This window comes from Mus caroli, chromosome 17 (assembly GCF_900094665.2).
Source record: "Mus caroli chromosome 17, CAROLI_EIJ_v1.1, whole genome shotgun sequence".
In the NCBI taxonomy this organism is placed as follows: Eukaryota; Metazoa; Chordata; class Mammalia; order Rodentia; family Muridae; genus Mus; species Mus caroli.
The window spans coordinates 4,020,895-4,036,990 of NC_034586.1; the positions used below are offsets into that span (position 1 = coordinate 4,020,895).

The following is a 16,096-nucleotide window of genomic DNA, read 5'->3' on the forward strand; positions in this document are numbered from 1 at the left end:
AGTAACCTGAGCTACCAAAGCCCAGCTCGTGAATATGCTGTTTTTGCCTTTTCTTCTTCTCAGCTGAAAACGTAGCCAAAAAATGGCAAGTGAGCAGAGAGGCCCAGGACAGGGTTGCAGTTCTGTCGCAGAACAGGGCNGAGCATGCGCAGAAAGCTGGCCACTTTGACAAGGAGATTGTGCCAGTGCTGGTGTCTTCCAGAAAAGGTGAGTGTGGAGGCCACAGTTAGGCACGGATGACACCTGTGAGGATGATAGGGAGGCTTGGTGGATTTTGGTCTTTACCNGTTGTAAAGGTGTAGGCATTCTACATCTGAATGGGGGAGGGCAGGTTGTGATGTGTTGCNTTCTGAGACGTGGTCTTGCAGTGTAGCTTGGATGGCCTAGTGCTCACTGTGGACCAGGCTGGGCTCCGACTGCTGGGTGATCCTCCTGCTTCTTCCTGATGAGTGCTGGGATTACGGGTTCTGGCAACATCCTTGTCTGGAAAATACTGCCACCACAGCAGGATACGGTCACATGGGAAACTGTCATCTTCAAAGTGTCCACAGCTGTAGTGTGTACCCATGGGTTTCATGAGAAATGGAACATCAGTTTGTGGTTATCAGAAGAAAACAGCTTTCCAAACCTTTCAGGAATGGCATCTGTTCACCTAGTTGATCTTGTATGTCTCTTAAATTCACATTCTAAAGGGGACACTTTTAGGATCTCTGTCTATCTCTGAGTGTATATGCACACATGTGTGTGAATACCCTTGGAGGCCGTCTTAAGGCCTTGGAGTCTAGGAGCTGGAGTTACAGGTATTAATGAGCTGCTGAAGAAATGCTAACCAGTCTCTAGAGTTCCTTAAGGACACATTCACCATGATCTGAAGCAGAATCTGACATTCGTGCCCAGCTCAGACAAGGTGGATTGCTCCACTTCTGACCCACTCAGTTGTAACTAGATGAATGAATGCAATGACCCAAACCTGTGTCCATACAATACAAAGAGCCGCTGTCCTTAGGAAGGGCTGAGGATTTGAAACACAGGGTGAGTGTCTCATGAAGAGTTCTCATGGGAGAGCATGCAGTAATTCTAGCAATTTCTGCTCGAATGGAAGTGGGTAATGGTCATAGACCTTTCTTCCAAATGTCACTCCTTGTTTCTGAGAAGTCCCCAGTCCCAGAACTCTGCCTTCTCTGTACTCATTTCAAGCAACTGGCTTTGCTCTCTGCAGGTCTTACTGAAATGAAAATCGATGAATTTCCTCGTCATGGGAGTAACCTTGAAGCCATGGGCAAGCTGAAACCTTACTTTCTTACTGATGGGACAGGAACTGTCACTCCAGCGAACGCATCAGGTTTGAGTTCTGAGGGGCAGTGGGGGAAATACCAACTCTGAGGAGGTCTACCAAGTGAGTGCGTCTTTCTACACAACGTGACTGGGTTTAAGGGAAGGGACATTCATAGTTTCTGCATGCTTCCCTATTTACTTATGTATACTAAATGTAGTGATTTGCTTTCTTTCTTTCTTTTTTTAAAGATTTATTTATTTTATGTATATGAGTACACGGTAGCTGTCTCAGACACCCCAGAAGAGGGCATCGGATCCCATTACAGATGGTTGTGAGCCACCATGTGGTTGCTGGGAATTGAACTCAGGACCTTCCGAAGAGCAGTCAGTGCTCTTAACCTCTGAGCCATCTCTGCAGCCCTGTAATTTGCTTGCTTGACATCTAGACTAAACATACAAGTTTAAACATAAGACAATTAAATTAAAATTCTGAAATCCAAGCGATGATGGTGTACACCTTTAATCCTAGTTCTCCGTGAACTTGAAGCCAACCCGGTCTAGAAATTTACTGCAGGGCTACATAGAGAAGGAAGGAAAAAAAAGCCTCTGAAGTGGCCAGGCATGGTGAGGCTCTCCTTCAATTCCAGCATTGCACAAGATCTCTGTGAGGTTGAGGGCAGCCTGGGCTCATCGGGAATTCCAGGCCATGAAAGCTAAAATGAGGATATTTGCCTTCACACTTTCCAAATTCTGGGAAATCTCAGTACCTGTGAATGAGGCCTGGGCTTGTTTCTTCAGTATCCTTCTCCCTCTCTCCCTCTCTGTTGCTTTTGGGGGACTCTTGTAATATATTGTGTGGTCAGTATCTATCACGCTCCAGACTAGACCATTTCTAAGTTCACTAAAGTCTGATGGATCACAGCAAACAGAACCCTTTGGCAAGATGTCAGTAGCTTAATGCTTGCAGGTGGGAAGCAGGCCCTGGGTCCATACCTGAAGGAAAGGAGTGCTGTAGACACCAGGTCATGTGTTTTCAGGAATGAACGATGGTGCTGCTGCTGTGGTTCTTATGAAGAAGACAGAAGCTGAGAGTCAGATGCTGAAACCTTTAGCAAGAATAGTGTCCTGGTCACAAGCCGGTGTGGAGCCTTCGGTTATGGGAGTAGGACCAATTCCAGCCATAAAGCAAGCTGTGAGTCTCTTTAGCAATGTGTGTGTGTTGGTGGAGATATGTGTGACAGGGTTTGGGGAAGCCCAGAGTGCTTTCAAACTCAGTGTAGAGGCTGGCCTTAAATTTCTGCTCCTCCAGCAGTACTCTCAGCTGGTGGGTTACAGGTGCGCATCACCAGTGACCTTACCTTTAATATGCTTTTCTGAGTGTAGTGTTGCTCTGTACTAAGCTCTCTTTAACAAACCTTTCCACTCTGAAGACGTAAGGATGTGCTTTGTTTCTGCTACCAGGTTCCATTTGCTACCACCTAGCTCTAAGACCTCTCCCCCCCAACACAGGGATTCCAAGTCTCCATGCCTGGGTTTCTTAGAGGATTGGACTCTGGTGCCATGTAAAGCACTTCATCTGTAGTTACTTTGCCAGTTCAAGCTTTTTAAAAATAAAGTGTTATATTACCTGCAATAAGAAGACAGTTTGGACTTTGTACCTTAGGGACTTAATATATTTTTTTTAATTATTTGAGATAGGGTTTCTGTGTAGCCCTGGCTGTCCTGGAATTCACTCTGTAGACCAGGCTGGCCTCCAACCCAGAAATCCACCTGCCTCTGCCCTCCCAAGTGCTGGGATTAAAGGCATGTGCTACTACACCCAACACCTTAGGGACATTTTAGATGACATCCTTTTGCTTTTGAGGCTGAGCTTTCTTTGTAGCCTCAAATGAGATGTCTCCATGTCATAAATGCTGAGAGTATGGGTATGCCACTGGACCTTGAGAGGCTCTACACTATGGAGTCACTAAAGGAGCCCACCATAATGCTCTTCTGGGAACATTATGCTGGCTTTAGATTCTTCAACCCCCGGGCAGTGGTGGCACACGCCTTTAATCCCAGCACTTGGGAGGCAAAGGCAGGCAGATTTCTGAGTTCAAGGCCAGTCTAGTCTACAGAGTGAGTTCCAAGACAGCCAGGGCTACACAAGAAACCCTGTCTTGTAAGAAACCAAAAATAAAAAAATAAGATTCTTCAACCCTTGTTATAGTCAGGAACCACTGAGGCACATCTTGTAGCTGTCAATTACTAATGATTTAATTCAAATTCCTTTTGTTTTTTGTAGGTTGCAAAGGCAGGCTGGTCCCTGGAAGATGTTGACCTGTTTGAAATCAATGAAGCCTATGCAGCTCTCTCTGTTGCAATAGCTAAAGAACTTGGATTAAACCCCGAGAAGGTAACCAACATGAAGTCGTGTTTGCCAGTGAACTTGCACAATCCATGTTTAAGGCTGCGTCTGCCAGGTGTTGACTTTTCACAGTAAATAACTGAGTGTGTTAGTTCACATCAGAATTAGTGGGACATTCTAGAAACAAAAAAAGACAGGAGCCAGGCAGTGGTGGTGCACGCCTTAAATTCCAGCACTTGGGAGGCAGAGGCAGGTGGATTTCTGAGTCGGAGGCCAGCCTGGTCTACAGAGTGAGATCCAGGAAGGCCAAAGCCACACAGAGAAACCCAGCAGGTGTCATACAGGCCTATTTATTCCTAAGCTTTACAGTGAAAGTTGGGTTTGATTGAAAGGATGGTTTGCTAGCATAACACTGTGGGGAGACTTATATATAAAACAGGCACGAGCCTGTGTCCACAGAGGACTGACTTAGGCTCTTCTTCTCTATAGGTCAACATCGATGGAGGAGCCATTGCCTTGGGCCACCCTCTGGGAGCATCTGGCTGCAGGATTCTAGTGACCTTGCTGCACACCCTGGAGAGAGTGGGTGGGACCCGTGGTGTTGCAGCCCTGTGCATTGGGGGTGGGATGGGAGTCGCAATGTGTGTCCAGAGAGGGTGANCTGCATGCCAGCCACCACCTTGGACGGTTCTTGTTAAATCAGTGCAACACTAAGCAGAAAGGGAAACCAGAGGACCAAACTGAGGACAGGAACCCAGGTGGACAGCTTGCTGTACTTTAATGTGAGACACCCAAGGCTGAGACATTGCACCTGACACTGTTATAAATAAGAGGGAAATCCAATCAGTCATCAAGAGCTCCAGAGTGAACAGCATTTTCATAACTTCCGTGTTTATCGTCTTTGCTTTCTGGGTGTAATTTTATCAGATCATCAATCCGAAGGATGGTGATTGCAGCCTCTGTTGCGAACTTCAGGCTCTTCACTTTAACTATGGTTGGTTCAAACACCCCTGCTTGCTTGTTGTCTCGTGGTTTCCCATGGACCAAATCAAGACCAATCCTATAAAGGTGAAAATTGGATTCAGTGACCAAATTAACGTGGTGGGGTATTCCAGCTATTCTAGTCCAAAAGACTGTGGGAGTTCCAACAAGCCTGCCTCTGGGAGTAGAATAGCTGACAGTGTAGCAGAGAAACCTCATCTGTTGAACACTTAGCAAATAGTGACATGTGGCATACTGTTCTGGTTGGTGTAAATATACTTTATGCTATCTTTATAAACACCAGGGTGTCTACAGATACAATATTCGGAAACTGTCTTCACTGTAAGCTGAGAGCTGCCTAAAATGAGAAAGCCCTACCCCAATATCATCCTCTTGGCCCTTTCTATAGACTAGCCAAGGAGTCAGAATGGGACCAAGAGTCGTGACACCTAGGGCAGAGCACTAAAAAACCAGCCACCATTATGTAAAGATGATATCATGAAAACGATGCCTGTGATGTTTCAGTATGTGACAAGTCCCTTCATATATTTCTAAAAGGTGGAGGGAGGGACAAAGGTACTATTATGAACTTACAATAGAACCATGCAAGTTGACACTAGAACACAAGGAAATCATATACTCACCACTTTAGATTTTTACGTTCCGGGTTAACTTGAGCCTCATTGTGAAAAGCTCTTAACTTGGCAACCAGGTCGGTGGAGTCCTGGGCAGCATTCACTGCCAGTGTATTAGGAATCACAAGCAGAGATCTTGCAAACTCTGCAATAGCAAGCTGTTCCCGAGATCCCTAAGGAAAAAACCACGAGGTGTGCATACGAAAGGAGTCAAAGCCTACAGCGGGCCTGACAGGGCAAAACCCTACTTGTGAACCCAACACCACACCCTATGCCTTTGAAAGCAGCCTTACCATGCTTGTTGCATAGTTTTCCAGGTATATGGACAGGGCAGCTTCTACAGCACCTCCACCTGGGACCACAGATTTTGACTCCAAAACTCTCTTCACCACACAAAGAGCATCATGTAAAGAGCGCTCCATTTCATCACACATGAAATCATTTGCTCCTCGTAAGATAATTGAGGCAGATGTACGAGCCTTAGTACTACAAAGAACAAACATGAGGCTATTAGCATTTTTGTTAGTGAAAACATTAACTGCAGACACCCTTGATTAAATCCCACTAATAAGATATTTAGACATGCCGGGCGTGGTGGCGCACGCCTTTAATCCCAGCACTCAGGAGGCAGAGGCAGGCAGATTTCTGAGTTCAAGGCCAGCCTGGTCTACAACAAAGAGAGTTCCAGGACAGCCAGGGCTACAGAGAAACCCTGCCTCAAAAAAAACAAAGGAAAAAAAAAAGGTATTTAGACATAAGGCACCAGGAACAATGTCTAGACCATGTACGAGAGACAAAACACATTTCATCTCCATGTACAGTGGCCCAATATTGTTTTATCCCATGCGTATAACCGCTCCTATCACTGACAGACTAGAGCAGCAAATTAATGGGAAATAATTCTTTTTACAACGCAATCTGCATTGCTCTGTAACTTACAAAAGCAGTTCTTACTTTTTGATTAAGATCAGCTCATCATCACAAATTCTCTCCTGTACGACCTCTTCCGCTTGTCCCAACATTGTCGCTTCAAAAGTTTCTTCACCTTCCAAATTGGCCAGCGTAGACAGGATACTTGCTGTAAGAGTCATGTAAGATACATTTTTTTCCTCATAGTTTTAGTATATGGAAAATCAGTGCATTATCTCAAGGTTCCAGACAAGCCACCACCGTAACCCAAGACAATACTGCCTGCCACCTTCAAGGTATAAATACCTTAGTTTACTCATTTCCAATAACTTCAGCATTAAAGAACGTTTTCAACTACCTAGAAAATGGCTCTGTAAATCTAGTAGAGCACAGCAAAGAGGAAAAATATTTCTGAAATTTAGTGTCAATATTTCACTCCAACCCTTCTGACCCAGTGACATCTATCTCCGAGCAGCCCGTGACCGGCCAGGCCAGGCCAGGCCAGGACGTACCTCCAGAAGCTTTTGCAACACGCTTCAGGTCCCGTTTTAAAACTCTCCTAACAGCCATGGCACCAGCTTCCACAAAATACTTGAGACACATATCATCAATGCCACCAGTGGTTAGAATAACATTGGCACCAGTTGCCAGGATCTTCTGAATTCTCTCCTTGGTGATATCTGATTCTCTACAGAGAATGTTTCAATAAACCAAAATTAGCAACTTCAGGTTCTTAAACAATGCACTGTTATCTTTCACTGGTTATACATGAAATTACATTAACTATTCTTTCTCACCAAACCCAGAGGTTAAATCAGTCCAATTTATGTGAGTTTCCAGGACTTGAGAATAACTTTTGCTCTTTCTATTATTTGAGTTCCTATGGGCAGTTTAAAAAGAAAAAATACAAAAAAACACAAAACCCTTGCACCTTCTCCTATCTTGAAGATGCAGTAGAGATTTATTATTAACAATCTCAAGACTGCATCGCTAAAGCTGTATGAAGCCAAGACAGGAACAAGACAGAAAATCGAGCCCCACATAGTGGGATAAGAAAATAGTTCAGAGTTGAACCAACAGAAGTTATGTAAGACCGCAAAACGAAGAATATTGAGATATGTAAGTGTATGTTAAAACATAGATGGCAAAGATGCTTATGTTCTGAGGCTATGATAGTCAAAATATTTCTTTCAAGCGGGCCTAAGTTGTTATCATGAAAATGACTAGAAAGATGAAAGACTTCAGAGACAGAAACCAGAGGTACAGAATGTATCAAGGACAGATACAGCAAAAGACTCCTGAAGTTGGGCTGGCCTCAAACTCAGAGATGCACCTGCCCCTGCCTCTTTGGACTAAATGTATGTGCCACCACTGCTTGGCTAATCTGTGGGCATTTACAAGTCAAGAGGCAGTCATATGATGTTCTATGGAATATGAGACAGTAAATGCCTATTTAAGCTATGTTACATGTACATAACAGACATACTTTAATCATACAACAGCAGTCCCCTGAAAGTAAGAAGAAGTGAAAGCGGTCTGCTAGGGTGATGTCACTGCAGCTACAGTCAGCACTGTGTCCTACTGTGCTACAGAGGCAGTCTTACGTGAACGCTCTACCAGTCATACACAGTATCTAACACTTGATAGTTTGTACTTATTTGATATCAGTTTTGTTTGTGACAAGAGGCTACACCATGATGACCATAATCCTTGATTTTACTTTATTATTTATTTTTTTATTTATGAGTACACTGCAGCTGTCTTCAGACACACACTAGAAGAGTGCATTGGATTCCATTACAAATGGCTGTAAGCTACTATGTGGTTGCTAGGAATTAAAACTCAGGACCTCTGGAAGAGCAGCCAGTGCTCTTAACTGTTGAGCCATCTCTCCAGTCCTTATTTTATTTTACTTAAAAAAAAAAAAAAAAAAAAAAAAAAGAACATGCCCCTCCACTTACCTCTGTCTAATTTGGTCCAATTTCTCAGGGTCTGTAATAACCACCTGTACACCAAGCTTCATTTTTGTTTTCTGCAGGCTGAAGTCAAGACAAGCAATTTTTGCATTAACTATTCTCTTGGGCATGCCTATAAATGAATAAAAAGGTTAGTTAATTAGTTAGTTAATTAATTTTGGTCCCAAGTACACATAATTTTTTTTCCTTTTTTTTAAAATATTTTTTTTTATTATGTATTTTCCTCAATTACATTTCCAATGCTATCCCAAAAGTCCCCCATACCCTCCATCTCCTTTTCTTTTTAAATGCAAAGTTTCACTAGATAGACAAGGCTGGCCTGAAAATTAAGAGACCTGCCTGCCTCTCATAACTTAATGATAGAATCAAATATCTGAGCCTCTAGGCCAGCACCTATCACAACATTTTGATCTCATTAAGAGTATAGTATAGGGCTGGTGAGATGGCTCAGTGGGTAAGAGCACCCGACTGCTCTTCCGAAGGTCCAGAGTTCAAATCCCAGCAACCACATGGTGGCTCACGACCATCCGTAACGAGATCTGGTGCCCTCTTCTGGAGTGTCTGAAGACAGCTACAGTGTACTGACATATAATAAATCTTTAAAAAAAAAAAAAGAGTATAGTATATAAACCAGAGAGTGACTCTGATTTGTAAATAACAGAACCCCACTTACCCTGAGATCCAACCACACAATTGAGTGCATAGCCATTGATCAGCATGCTTTCTATCTGACTTCTCCCATGGGCTTTCAGAATATTAACAGAATTGACTGGATAGCGAGGCTGGCCTCTGGCATCTGTGTATTTAACAGCAAGCACAGCATCTACTACCATATTAGCAAAGTAATCACCATTTCTGAGACGGCAGTTAAGGACAGCTGAAACAACAAAACAAAAGGCCCAGGGACCAAAAATCTACTCAACTAGACTTACTTTTAGCAAAATAATTCACCAGTGAGGAAAAGTATTATAACTACAATCAAAGTGACTTGTGCATATATACCAGCACCACCTGTACTTCAAATGCAGTTTTCACCACAGAAATGTTGGAAAGGTGGTAGCAGGATCAGTTGTTTCTCTCTAATAAGATCAACTTGCAGTAAATGGCACTTTAAATTTTACTGCAGAAAACTAACATTCCAAAAAGTTTAAAAAGTCATTTTTTTGGAGCAAAAGGGGTTAGGGCCAAACTAGCCAGGAACATTCAAGGATACATCCCAATAATTTTGGAAGACATGGATGTCTTAGCAGCACTGGTCAGACAGTCTCTTCCAAGGTCGTCTGTGTTAATAATTAGGTTCTCATTGATATAACGCACCGCCTCCCTGTTAAGAGTGTGGAAAAGAAAAATAGAAACACACCACTCCAAAGTTTTGCATCTCACCACATTTAACACATTGTCAAATATCACAGGGAATGGTTTCTGTTCAGCCATTTCATATAGAGGAAGGACACAGGACGGCTCCCCCTCTTCAGATCATGGCACCTTTCATCTATCCCATAAGCATAGCCACTAAACTCTATTAGGAGAAAATGTGGTAGTCAGATGGGAAAAGTACACGGAGCTAGCTCGGTACTCTAGGTGAACACTTGAATGCTAAGATACAACAGTTCCAACTTAACGCTTAGTTAAAACAGTAAGATACAATTTACTATTACACAAAGTAACATGTTCTGTGAAAGCAATCTTACTTGCAGGCAAGACGATAGCCACTAATAACTGATGTTGGATGAATTTTCTGTTTGACTAGCTCATCTGCATTTTTCAGAAGCTCCGCTGCAATGATTACCTGTTGATCAAGCATTGCTTTAAATATGCATGGCACTCAATATGCACAACAGGAAAACATGATTATTAAGCAGAATACCACAGTAGACAAGTGAGTAGCAACTTCCTGAAAACACAACATAGAATCACCAGGAAGTATTCTGTGCTTTAATCCCAGCACTCGGGAGGCAGAGGCAGGAGGATTTCTGAGTTCAAGGCCAGCCTGGTCTACAAAGTGAGTTCCAAGACAGCCAGGGCTACACAGAGAAACCTTGTCTCAAAAAAACCTAAAAGTATTCTACGGAAATGGTCCAAGCTGGAAAAGCCAGAAAATGCTAAAAATCTAATACAGCAGAATTTATATCCATTACATTTACAGACTTAGTGCAACAAGAGCTAGATAGCAATCAATGGAAATGACTAGTATTATTCCAGTAATTTCAATAAAATCTTAAGATCATTTAAAATAGAGAACACTGTGAAAAACCAGTTTTCTTAATAATAAAACAAAACAAAATCTCCAAAAAACTTTTCTTCTTTTGAGTGGAATTAAGGTTATTTTTAAGTTACATTGTCTATGAACAAATTAGATAAAGTCCATTTTCACTACTTAGAAAACACAGAGTCAATTCTTTCATAGTAAAGGTTAAGTCTATAAATACTTTTCCCTCACCATTTATTTTGCCAGGTCTAAAATCTGCCTCACCAAACAGTATTTTACTACTTAAGCAGGTTAACTCACAAAATGTTACACTATTCGCCATGTTTGCTGACTAGCCATTAGCACTATATGGTAGCAAACTAACTTCCGCAAATTTCTATTTTGAATTCCAAAGATTTCTTGTTCACATTTAAAATACAAAAGTATCTATTAAACAACAAAGAAAAAAGTCCAAACCTGGTAACATTTTCTACATGTGAACATCATCATGGTAAGTAGGTTTAAAATAAGGCCCCAAATTCACGAGACTCCAGTATTTAAAACAAGCTTGTATTTATTTAATCACCTTGTTCTTCCCTTACTTAAATTGCACTAACTAGCTGCAATGGTTAATTTTCAAACGTTTGTGAGACTGCCTTAAAAGGTGACTGATTTCTGACCTAGAGTATGACTCTCTCATGGACTCAACTCTAATAAGCTGACTATTCTCTAGCCATTTCCTGGTAGCGTCTCACCACTGAGGTAGTTCCATCTCCAACTTCTTTGTCTTGCAGGTCAGCCAGCTCACACAGAACTTTGGCTGCGGGATGTTCTACCTCCAGTAACTTCAGGATGGTGGCACCATCGTTAGTAATGGTTACATCCTGAGAAATATGAAGGAATAAGTGGTCAACACAGAAACCAAGCTCTAGGATGCCATACTCAGGTAAAAACAAAGACTTTGGGGGCCTAGCAAACACAGGAGTGGATGTTCACAGTCAGCTATTGGATGTATCACAGGGCTCCCAATGGAGAAGCTAGAGAAAGTACCCAAGGAGCTAAAGGGATCTGCAACCCTATTGTTGGAACAACATGATGTACTAACCAGAACCCCGGAGCTCTTGTCTCTAGCTGCATATGTATCGAAAGATGGCCTAGTCGGCCATCAATGGAAAGAGAGGCCCATTGGACTTGCAAACTTTATATGCCCCAATATAGGGGAATGCCAGGGCCAAAAGAATGGGAATGGGTGGGTAGGGAAGTGGGGGGCGCTATGGGGGACTTTTGGGATAGCATTGGAAATGTAATTGAGGAAAATATGTAATAAAAATATTAAAAATCAAAAAAAAAAGACTTTGCCAAAGATTTTTTTGAAACTTAAAACAATGTATCTTTATCAAGGCAAGCAAGAACAATTAGATATATACTTACACCAATATCATCCACCAACATTTTATCCAAGCCAACTGGCCCAAGAGAACTTTTAACAATGTTGGCAATAGAAGCTGCAGCCATAACTGTAGATAAACAGTGAAAACTAATTAGAACAACGCATAAACCAAGACACTCAACTACCTATGATTTGCTAAAATCTAAAGTCTGTAATTACTATTAAAAAAAAAAAAAATCAAGCCGGGTGTGGTGGCACACGCCTTTAATCTCAGCACTCCGGATGCAGAGGCAGGTGGATTTCTGAGTTTGAGGCCATCCTGGTCTACAAAGTGAGTTCCAGGACAGCCAGGACTACACAGAGAAACCCTGTCTCGAAAAACCAAAAACCAAACCAAACCAAAACACTTAAGGACCAGTGAAGGTTAACTATTCTTTTTTATATTGAGTATTGGTATATCGCCGATTGTAAAGATTTTAATGCCTCAAATTATAAGCAATCTTAAGTTCATTCCTTACTACTACACTAGGGGGAAAAAACCCTTTAAGGTACAGCTCAGCCTTCCTCTTCAGACTCTGGCAAGTTTTAATAAGAATATTAGATAGTTCACCAGGAAAAGTAGTAGTAATTTCTAAGAGAGCTGTTTAAAAAAAAAAGCACAACACAGAACACGGTTCCTGCAAGGGAATGCTTTCAAGAACAAATTCAACCACAGCAAACCACGTGCTCATTCGTATAACCACGATAAAGGCAGCTAAAGTATCGCTTAATAACGTTCAGTTTGCATTCCGTTACGTTTTACTGGGGGAGCAGCCGTGCAGATTCTGGGCATCCAAGAACCAGACCAGCGAAGGGAAGCAACGCAAAAGCCACCTAGATTCTATGAGCATCTTCTCAAGGGCCAATGGAACCGGTGAAAGCTACGCTTTTCTGGCTATGTCAGAGATGCTCCAACCGGCCTGGAACCCAACAAAGGAGCCGAGGGGAGTGGCGGACATGTCTGTCTGGAGCTCCTCTACTAGGTATTGGGGCACGGACGCCCACACCCATCCTGAGCGCCTCCCCCAGCCGTGTGCATTCTCGAACATTCTTCCCTTACACGGTAGGGCGCAATGGCGCCGAGCCGGCCCGCTAGTGAGGGCGGACCCGGGACGGCTGGGCTTCTCCTGAGGGAACTTCACTGTGCCAGGCGGACAGCCCCGGCCTATCGACCGCGGCTGGGCTTCGGCCTGCGCCGCCGCGAGCTGGACCCTTACCATTCTCTCGCCCTTACCATTCTGGGAGCGGATCGCCTCCCCAGTGCTGCGGTCCCCGAACACGGACAAAGGACCCTCCATCTTCAGGAAACGAAGCAAAGCTCACTACGGCCGCAGAAAACCGATAGCTCCGCTCTGAGACCGGAGAGCGGCCACCACGGCGGGGACCACGGCGTGGAGAGGCCCGAGCGACGCCGCGGGGCCTGCTGGGTAACACGCCCTGCCCGCTCTCCACGCTCTACCAACCGCAAGGCCTGCCGGGAAAGCGGTAGGGATTGACAGACGAGGGCTGGGCGGGGCGAAAACTGAAAACGCCGGAAGTAGGGGGCTGCCGGACGCTGGGTCAACTAGAGACTGTAGAAGAAAGGCGCGAAAGTGGAAAACGGAAGTCAGGCTCTTGGCCACGGCTAGCGTGGCCCGCCCTTCGCCTCAACGTCTGCGGTGATTGGTTGAACCAGGGATACCGATCGCTCACTCGGCCACTCAGCACTAGGGAGCTTGTTAGTTCCGGGTCCTGGAGACACCGAGGTACTGCAGGCCCTTGTAGCTTTGCCCACAGTTAACATGGCTGCGACTAGTTGTTTCCCGAGACGACCCTGAGCAAAGGAAGACAGGGCACTGTGTGACTTTGCCCAGGTCCCGTCAGCCATGGCGCTTCAGCCGCGGTTCTGGAAATGTCTGTCAGTTTGCAGGAAACTGGGTAACTAATCTCGCCCCACCTCCTTGCCTGCGCTTTGTGCACAGTACGTGTGCATTTGCAAAGGCGATTTTGTACCTGATGTGGGAAAGTGAAAGATGCATGTGATCGTTTCCATTTTCTAGAGTGTGGGTTCGCAGCCCTCTCAACCAGTTCCGTGCCGGCCGTGCAGCCCGACGTGGAGACTAAGGAAAACGAAGCGGTGGCCCCGGAGTTCACCAATCGGAACCCTCGGAATTTGGAGCTCTTAGGGGTAGCTCGGAAAGAACGGGGCTGGGCTACCGTGTGGCCTAACCGTGAGTTCTGGCACAGGTAATTAAAGTCGGCTCTTGACTGACTGACTAAGCTGTGCATAGCACCTTACCAATTTCACCAATCCCTGACTGATCCTGCCAGGTAAGCCTCGGGATGTGTCAGGAAGATGACATGTGGGTAGAAAGCGACCTTGGAGCAAGCAACTAGTTAGTTGTCTTGAAGAAAACTTAAACGGTAACTTGAGAATAAGAGGCTATGTCCTGAGGTCTCTCTGAAGGTGACATGTCAAAAAGCTGAGATCTAAAGGACAGGAAGCCGCGAAATCATTTGCCATGAAGGATATTCTAGCAGAGGAGGCTAGGAGGCTGGGATTGAGTGTCTGGAACTGACAGGCCTGTGTACCTGTATGTAGTTCAGTAAGTACAGGTGTGTGTGTACAGTGTTACAGAATAGAGTGCTAAGTAGAATTAGTTATTAGTGTGCACATTAGGGTAACGTTTGAGCCTTAATGATTTTTTTTAATGGGGGAAAAAAGGTTAAAAGTTCATTAATAGAAACATTTTATGAAATACATTTTAAAATTTGTATTCATTTAAAGCACTTACTGAGTTCACTGAGGATCCAGGCAGCTTACAATGGTCTGTAATTCCAGTTCCCAGGGATCTGACACCCTCTTCTGACCTTGGTGGCACACAGCTATACATTCCCCCAAAATAATCATGCACATGAAAATAAATGTTAAATTTTATTTTGGGAGAATTACGCAGTTTAGGCGAGTTCCTTCATCACACAAAGCAAGTGCTTTACCTCTGAACTGCACTCCCCAGCCCCAAGATGGCTATCAACTGAAAGCATTGTATTTATGAGCAGTTATGCTAGATGCTTTAAATGTATGTCTTTTTTTTTTAAGTCAACATTTTTTTTTAAGACTTATTTATTTTGTGTATGGGTATACACTGTCTCTGTTTTCAGACATACATACCAGAAGAGGGCATCAGATGGTTTTAAGCCACCATGTGGTTGCTGGGAATTGAACTCAGGACCTCTGGAAGAACAGTCAGTGCTCTTAACCGCTGAGCCATCTTTCCAGCCCTTAATTCAACTATTTAAACTACATTATTATCATTGTAGGTGTTATCTGTTGTTAGACGGTGGTGATTATTTTTGATAATCAAGTGGGATTTTTCTGGTTTTTGTTTATTTGGTTGGTTTTTTTGTAATTACTTATTTTTATTTTTGTGAGTACACTGTTGCTGTCTTCAGACACAGCAGAAGAGAGCATCAAATCCCATTCCAGTTTGTTTTTATTGTTTTGTTTTTTCAGTAGATTGGTATGTGCATATAGTCACGGGTTCATGGATACACTGCATATACTTAGATCATGGTCCACCTTGTGAGTCCTGGGGATTGAATGCAGGCTGTTGGTCTTGGTAGGAAGCATCTTTACCCATTGAACTGTCATAACAGTGGGCTCACCAAATTCTTGAAGAACACGTGGGCGTTTATTCACCTTAAGTGGCCCAACTTTTTGTTAATAGATTGTTTTATAACTCTTTTCTCCCTGTTTAGGTTGCGAGTTGTAAAGACTCAGCATCACGTAGAAGCATTTGTTGAGCATCTTAACGGCCAAGTTGTTGTTTCAGCATCCACTCGAGAATGGGCTATTAAAAAACACCTTTATAGTACCAGAAACGTGGTGGCTTGTGAGAGCATTGGGCGAGTGCTGGCACAGCGGTGCTTAGAAGCAGGAATCAACTTCATGGTCTACCAGCCCACCCCGTGGGAGGCGTCCTCAGACTCGGTACTTGTATTTCTATGTATTTACTTAAAAGGTAAACATTCAGCTAGGAATGGTGGTGCATGCCTTTAATCCCAGCACTCGGGAGGTCTCAGAGGCAAGAGATCTCCATGGTCAAGGGCAGCTTGGTCTACAGTGTGAGTTCCAGGAATGCCAGGGCTACACAGAGAAACCCTGTCTCAAGAAACAAAAAAAGAAAGCAGAAAACAAACAAAAATTTGGTGTGGTATGGTCTACCAAGGACGTTCCATCTAGTTGGGGATATATAGTGAGATCCTGTTTAAAAATAGAGGCAGCCGGGCGTGGTGGCGCACGCCTTTAATCCCAGCACTCGGGAGGCAGAGGCAGGCGGATTTCTGAGTTCGAGGCCAGCCTGGTCTACAAAGTGA

At 43.7% G+C, this 16,096-nt stretch overlaps 3 protein-coding genes and 2 non-coding genes across 7 annotated transcripts in view; 2 read left to right on the plus strand and 3 right to left on the minus strand.

Moving 5' to 3' along the window:
* LOC110283775 (acetyl-CoA acetyltransferase, cytosolic-like) overlaps nucleotides 1–5,108 on the plus strand; it is a 16,120-nt gene extending 11,012 nt beyond the window's left edge. The window contains exons 5-9 of the mRNA XM_021149258.2: nucleotides 64–207; nucleotides 1,220–1,342; nucleotides 2,313–2,467; nucleotides 3,560–3,670; nucleotides 4,112–5,108. Of these exons, the coding sequence (XP_021004917.1) occupies nucleotides 64–207; nucleotides 1,220–1,342; nucleotides 2,313–2,467; nucleotides 3,560–3,670; nucleotides 4,112–4,282 (704 nt within the window). The 3' untranslated portion in view covers nucleotides 4,283–5,108. The remainder of the gene's footprint in view (nucleotides 1–63; nucleotides 208–1,219; nucleotides 1,343–2,312; nucleotides 2,468–3,559; nucleotides 3,671–4,111) is intronic.
* The window catches only part of Tcp1 (t-complex 1), a 27,725-nt gene extending 14,516 nt beyond the window's left edge, over nucleotides 1–13,209 (minus strand). Inside the window, exons 1-12 of one of the 2 annotated variants that reach the window (XM_029471017.1) lie at nucleotides 12,975–13,209; nucleotides 11,743–11,828; nucleotides 11,067–11,195; nucleotides 9,815–9,912; nucleotides 9,337–9,447; nucleotides 8,797–8,978; nucleotides 8,109–8,235; nucleotides 6,660–6,835; nucleotides 6,193–6,316; nucleotides 5,532–5,724; nucleotides 5,248–5,411; nucleotides 4,542–4,682 (exon numbers count right to left, since the gene is read on the minus strand). In XM_029471017.1, coding sequence (XP_029326877.1) covers nucleotides 4,542–4,682; nucleotides 5,248–5,411; nucleotides 5,532–5,724; nucleotides 6,193–6,316; nucleotides 6,660–6,835; nucleotides 8,109–8,235; nucleotides 8,797–8,978; nucleotides 9,337–9,447; nucleotides 9,815–9,912; nucleotides 11,067–11,195; nucleotides 11,743–11,828; nucleotides 12,975–13,038 — 1,595 coding nt within the window. In that variant the 5' untranslated portion in view covers nucleotides 13,039–13,209. Of the gene's footprint in view, nucleotides 1–4,376; nucleotides 4,683–5,247; nucleotides 5,412–5,531; nucleotides 5,725–6,192; nucleotides 6,317–6,659; nucleotides 6,836–8,108; nucleotides 8,236–8,796; nucleotides 8,979–9,336; nucleotides 9,448–9,814; nucleotides 9,913–11,066; nucleotides 11,196–11,742; nucleotides 11,829–12,974 lie in introns of those variants that run through there. The other variant, XM_021149256.2, reaches the window with a different exon arrangement.
* Nucleotides 6,008–6,135, minus strand: LOC115029775. Its single transcript, XR_003835341.1, has one exon. It is a non-coding gene; the product is annotated as a small nucleolar RNA SNORA20 (small nucleolar RNA).
* Nucleotides 9,540–9,676, minus strand: LOC115029778. The gene has a single exon (XR_003835344.1). It is a non-coding gene; the product is annotated as a small nucleolar RNA SNORA29 (small nucleolar RNA).
* Nucleotides 13,210–13,461: 252 nt separating the features above from the next.
* Mrpl18 (mitochondrial ribosomal protein L18) overlaps nucleotides 13,462–16,096 on the plus strand; it is a 5,033-nt gene continuing 2,398 nt past the window's right edge. The window contains exons 1-3 of one of the 2 annotated variants that reach the window (XM_021149461.2): nucleotides 13,462–13,657; nucleotides 13,780–13,966; nucleotides 15,479–15,561. In XM_021149461.2, coding sequence (XP_021005120.1) covers nucleotides 13,606–13,657; nucleotides 13,780–13,966; nucleotides 15,479–15,561 — 322 coding nt within the window. In that variant the 5' untranslated portion in view covers nucleotides 13,462–13,605. Of the gene's footprint in view, nucleotides 13,658–13,779; nucleotides 13,967–15,478; nucleotides 15,711–16,096 lie in introns of both variants that reach the window. The other variant, XM_021149460.2, reaches the window with a different exon arrangement.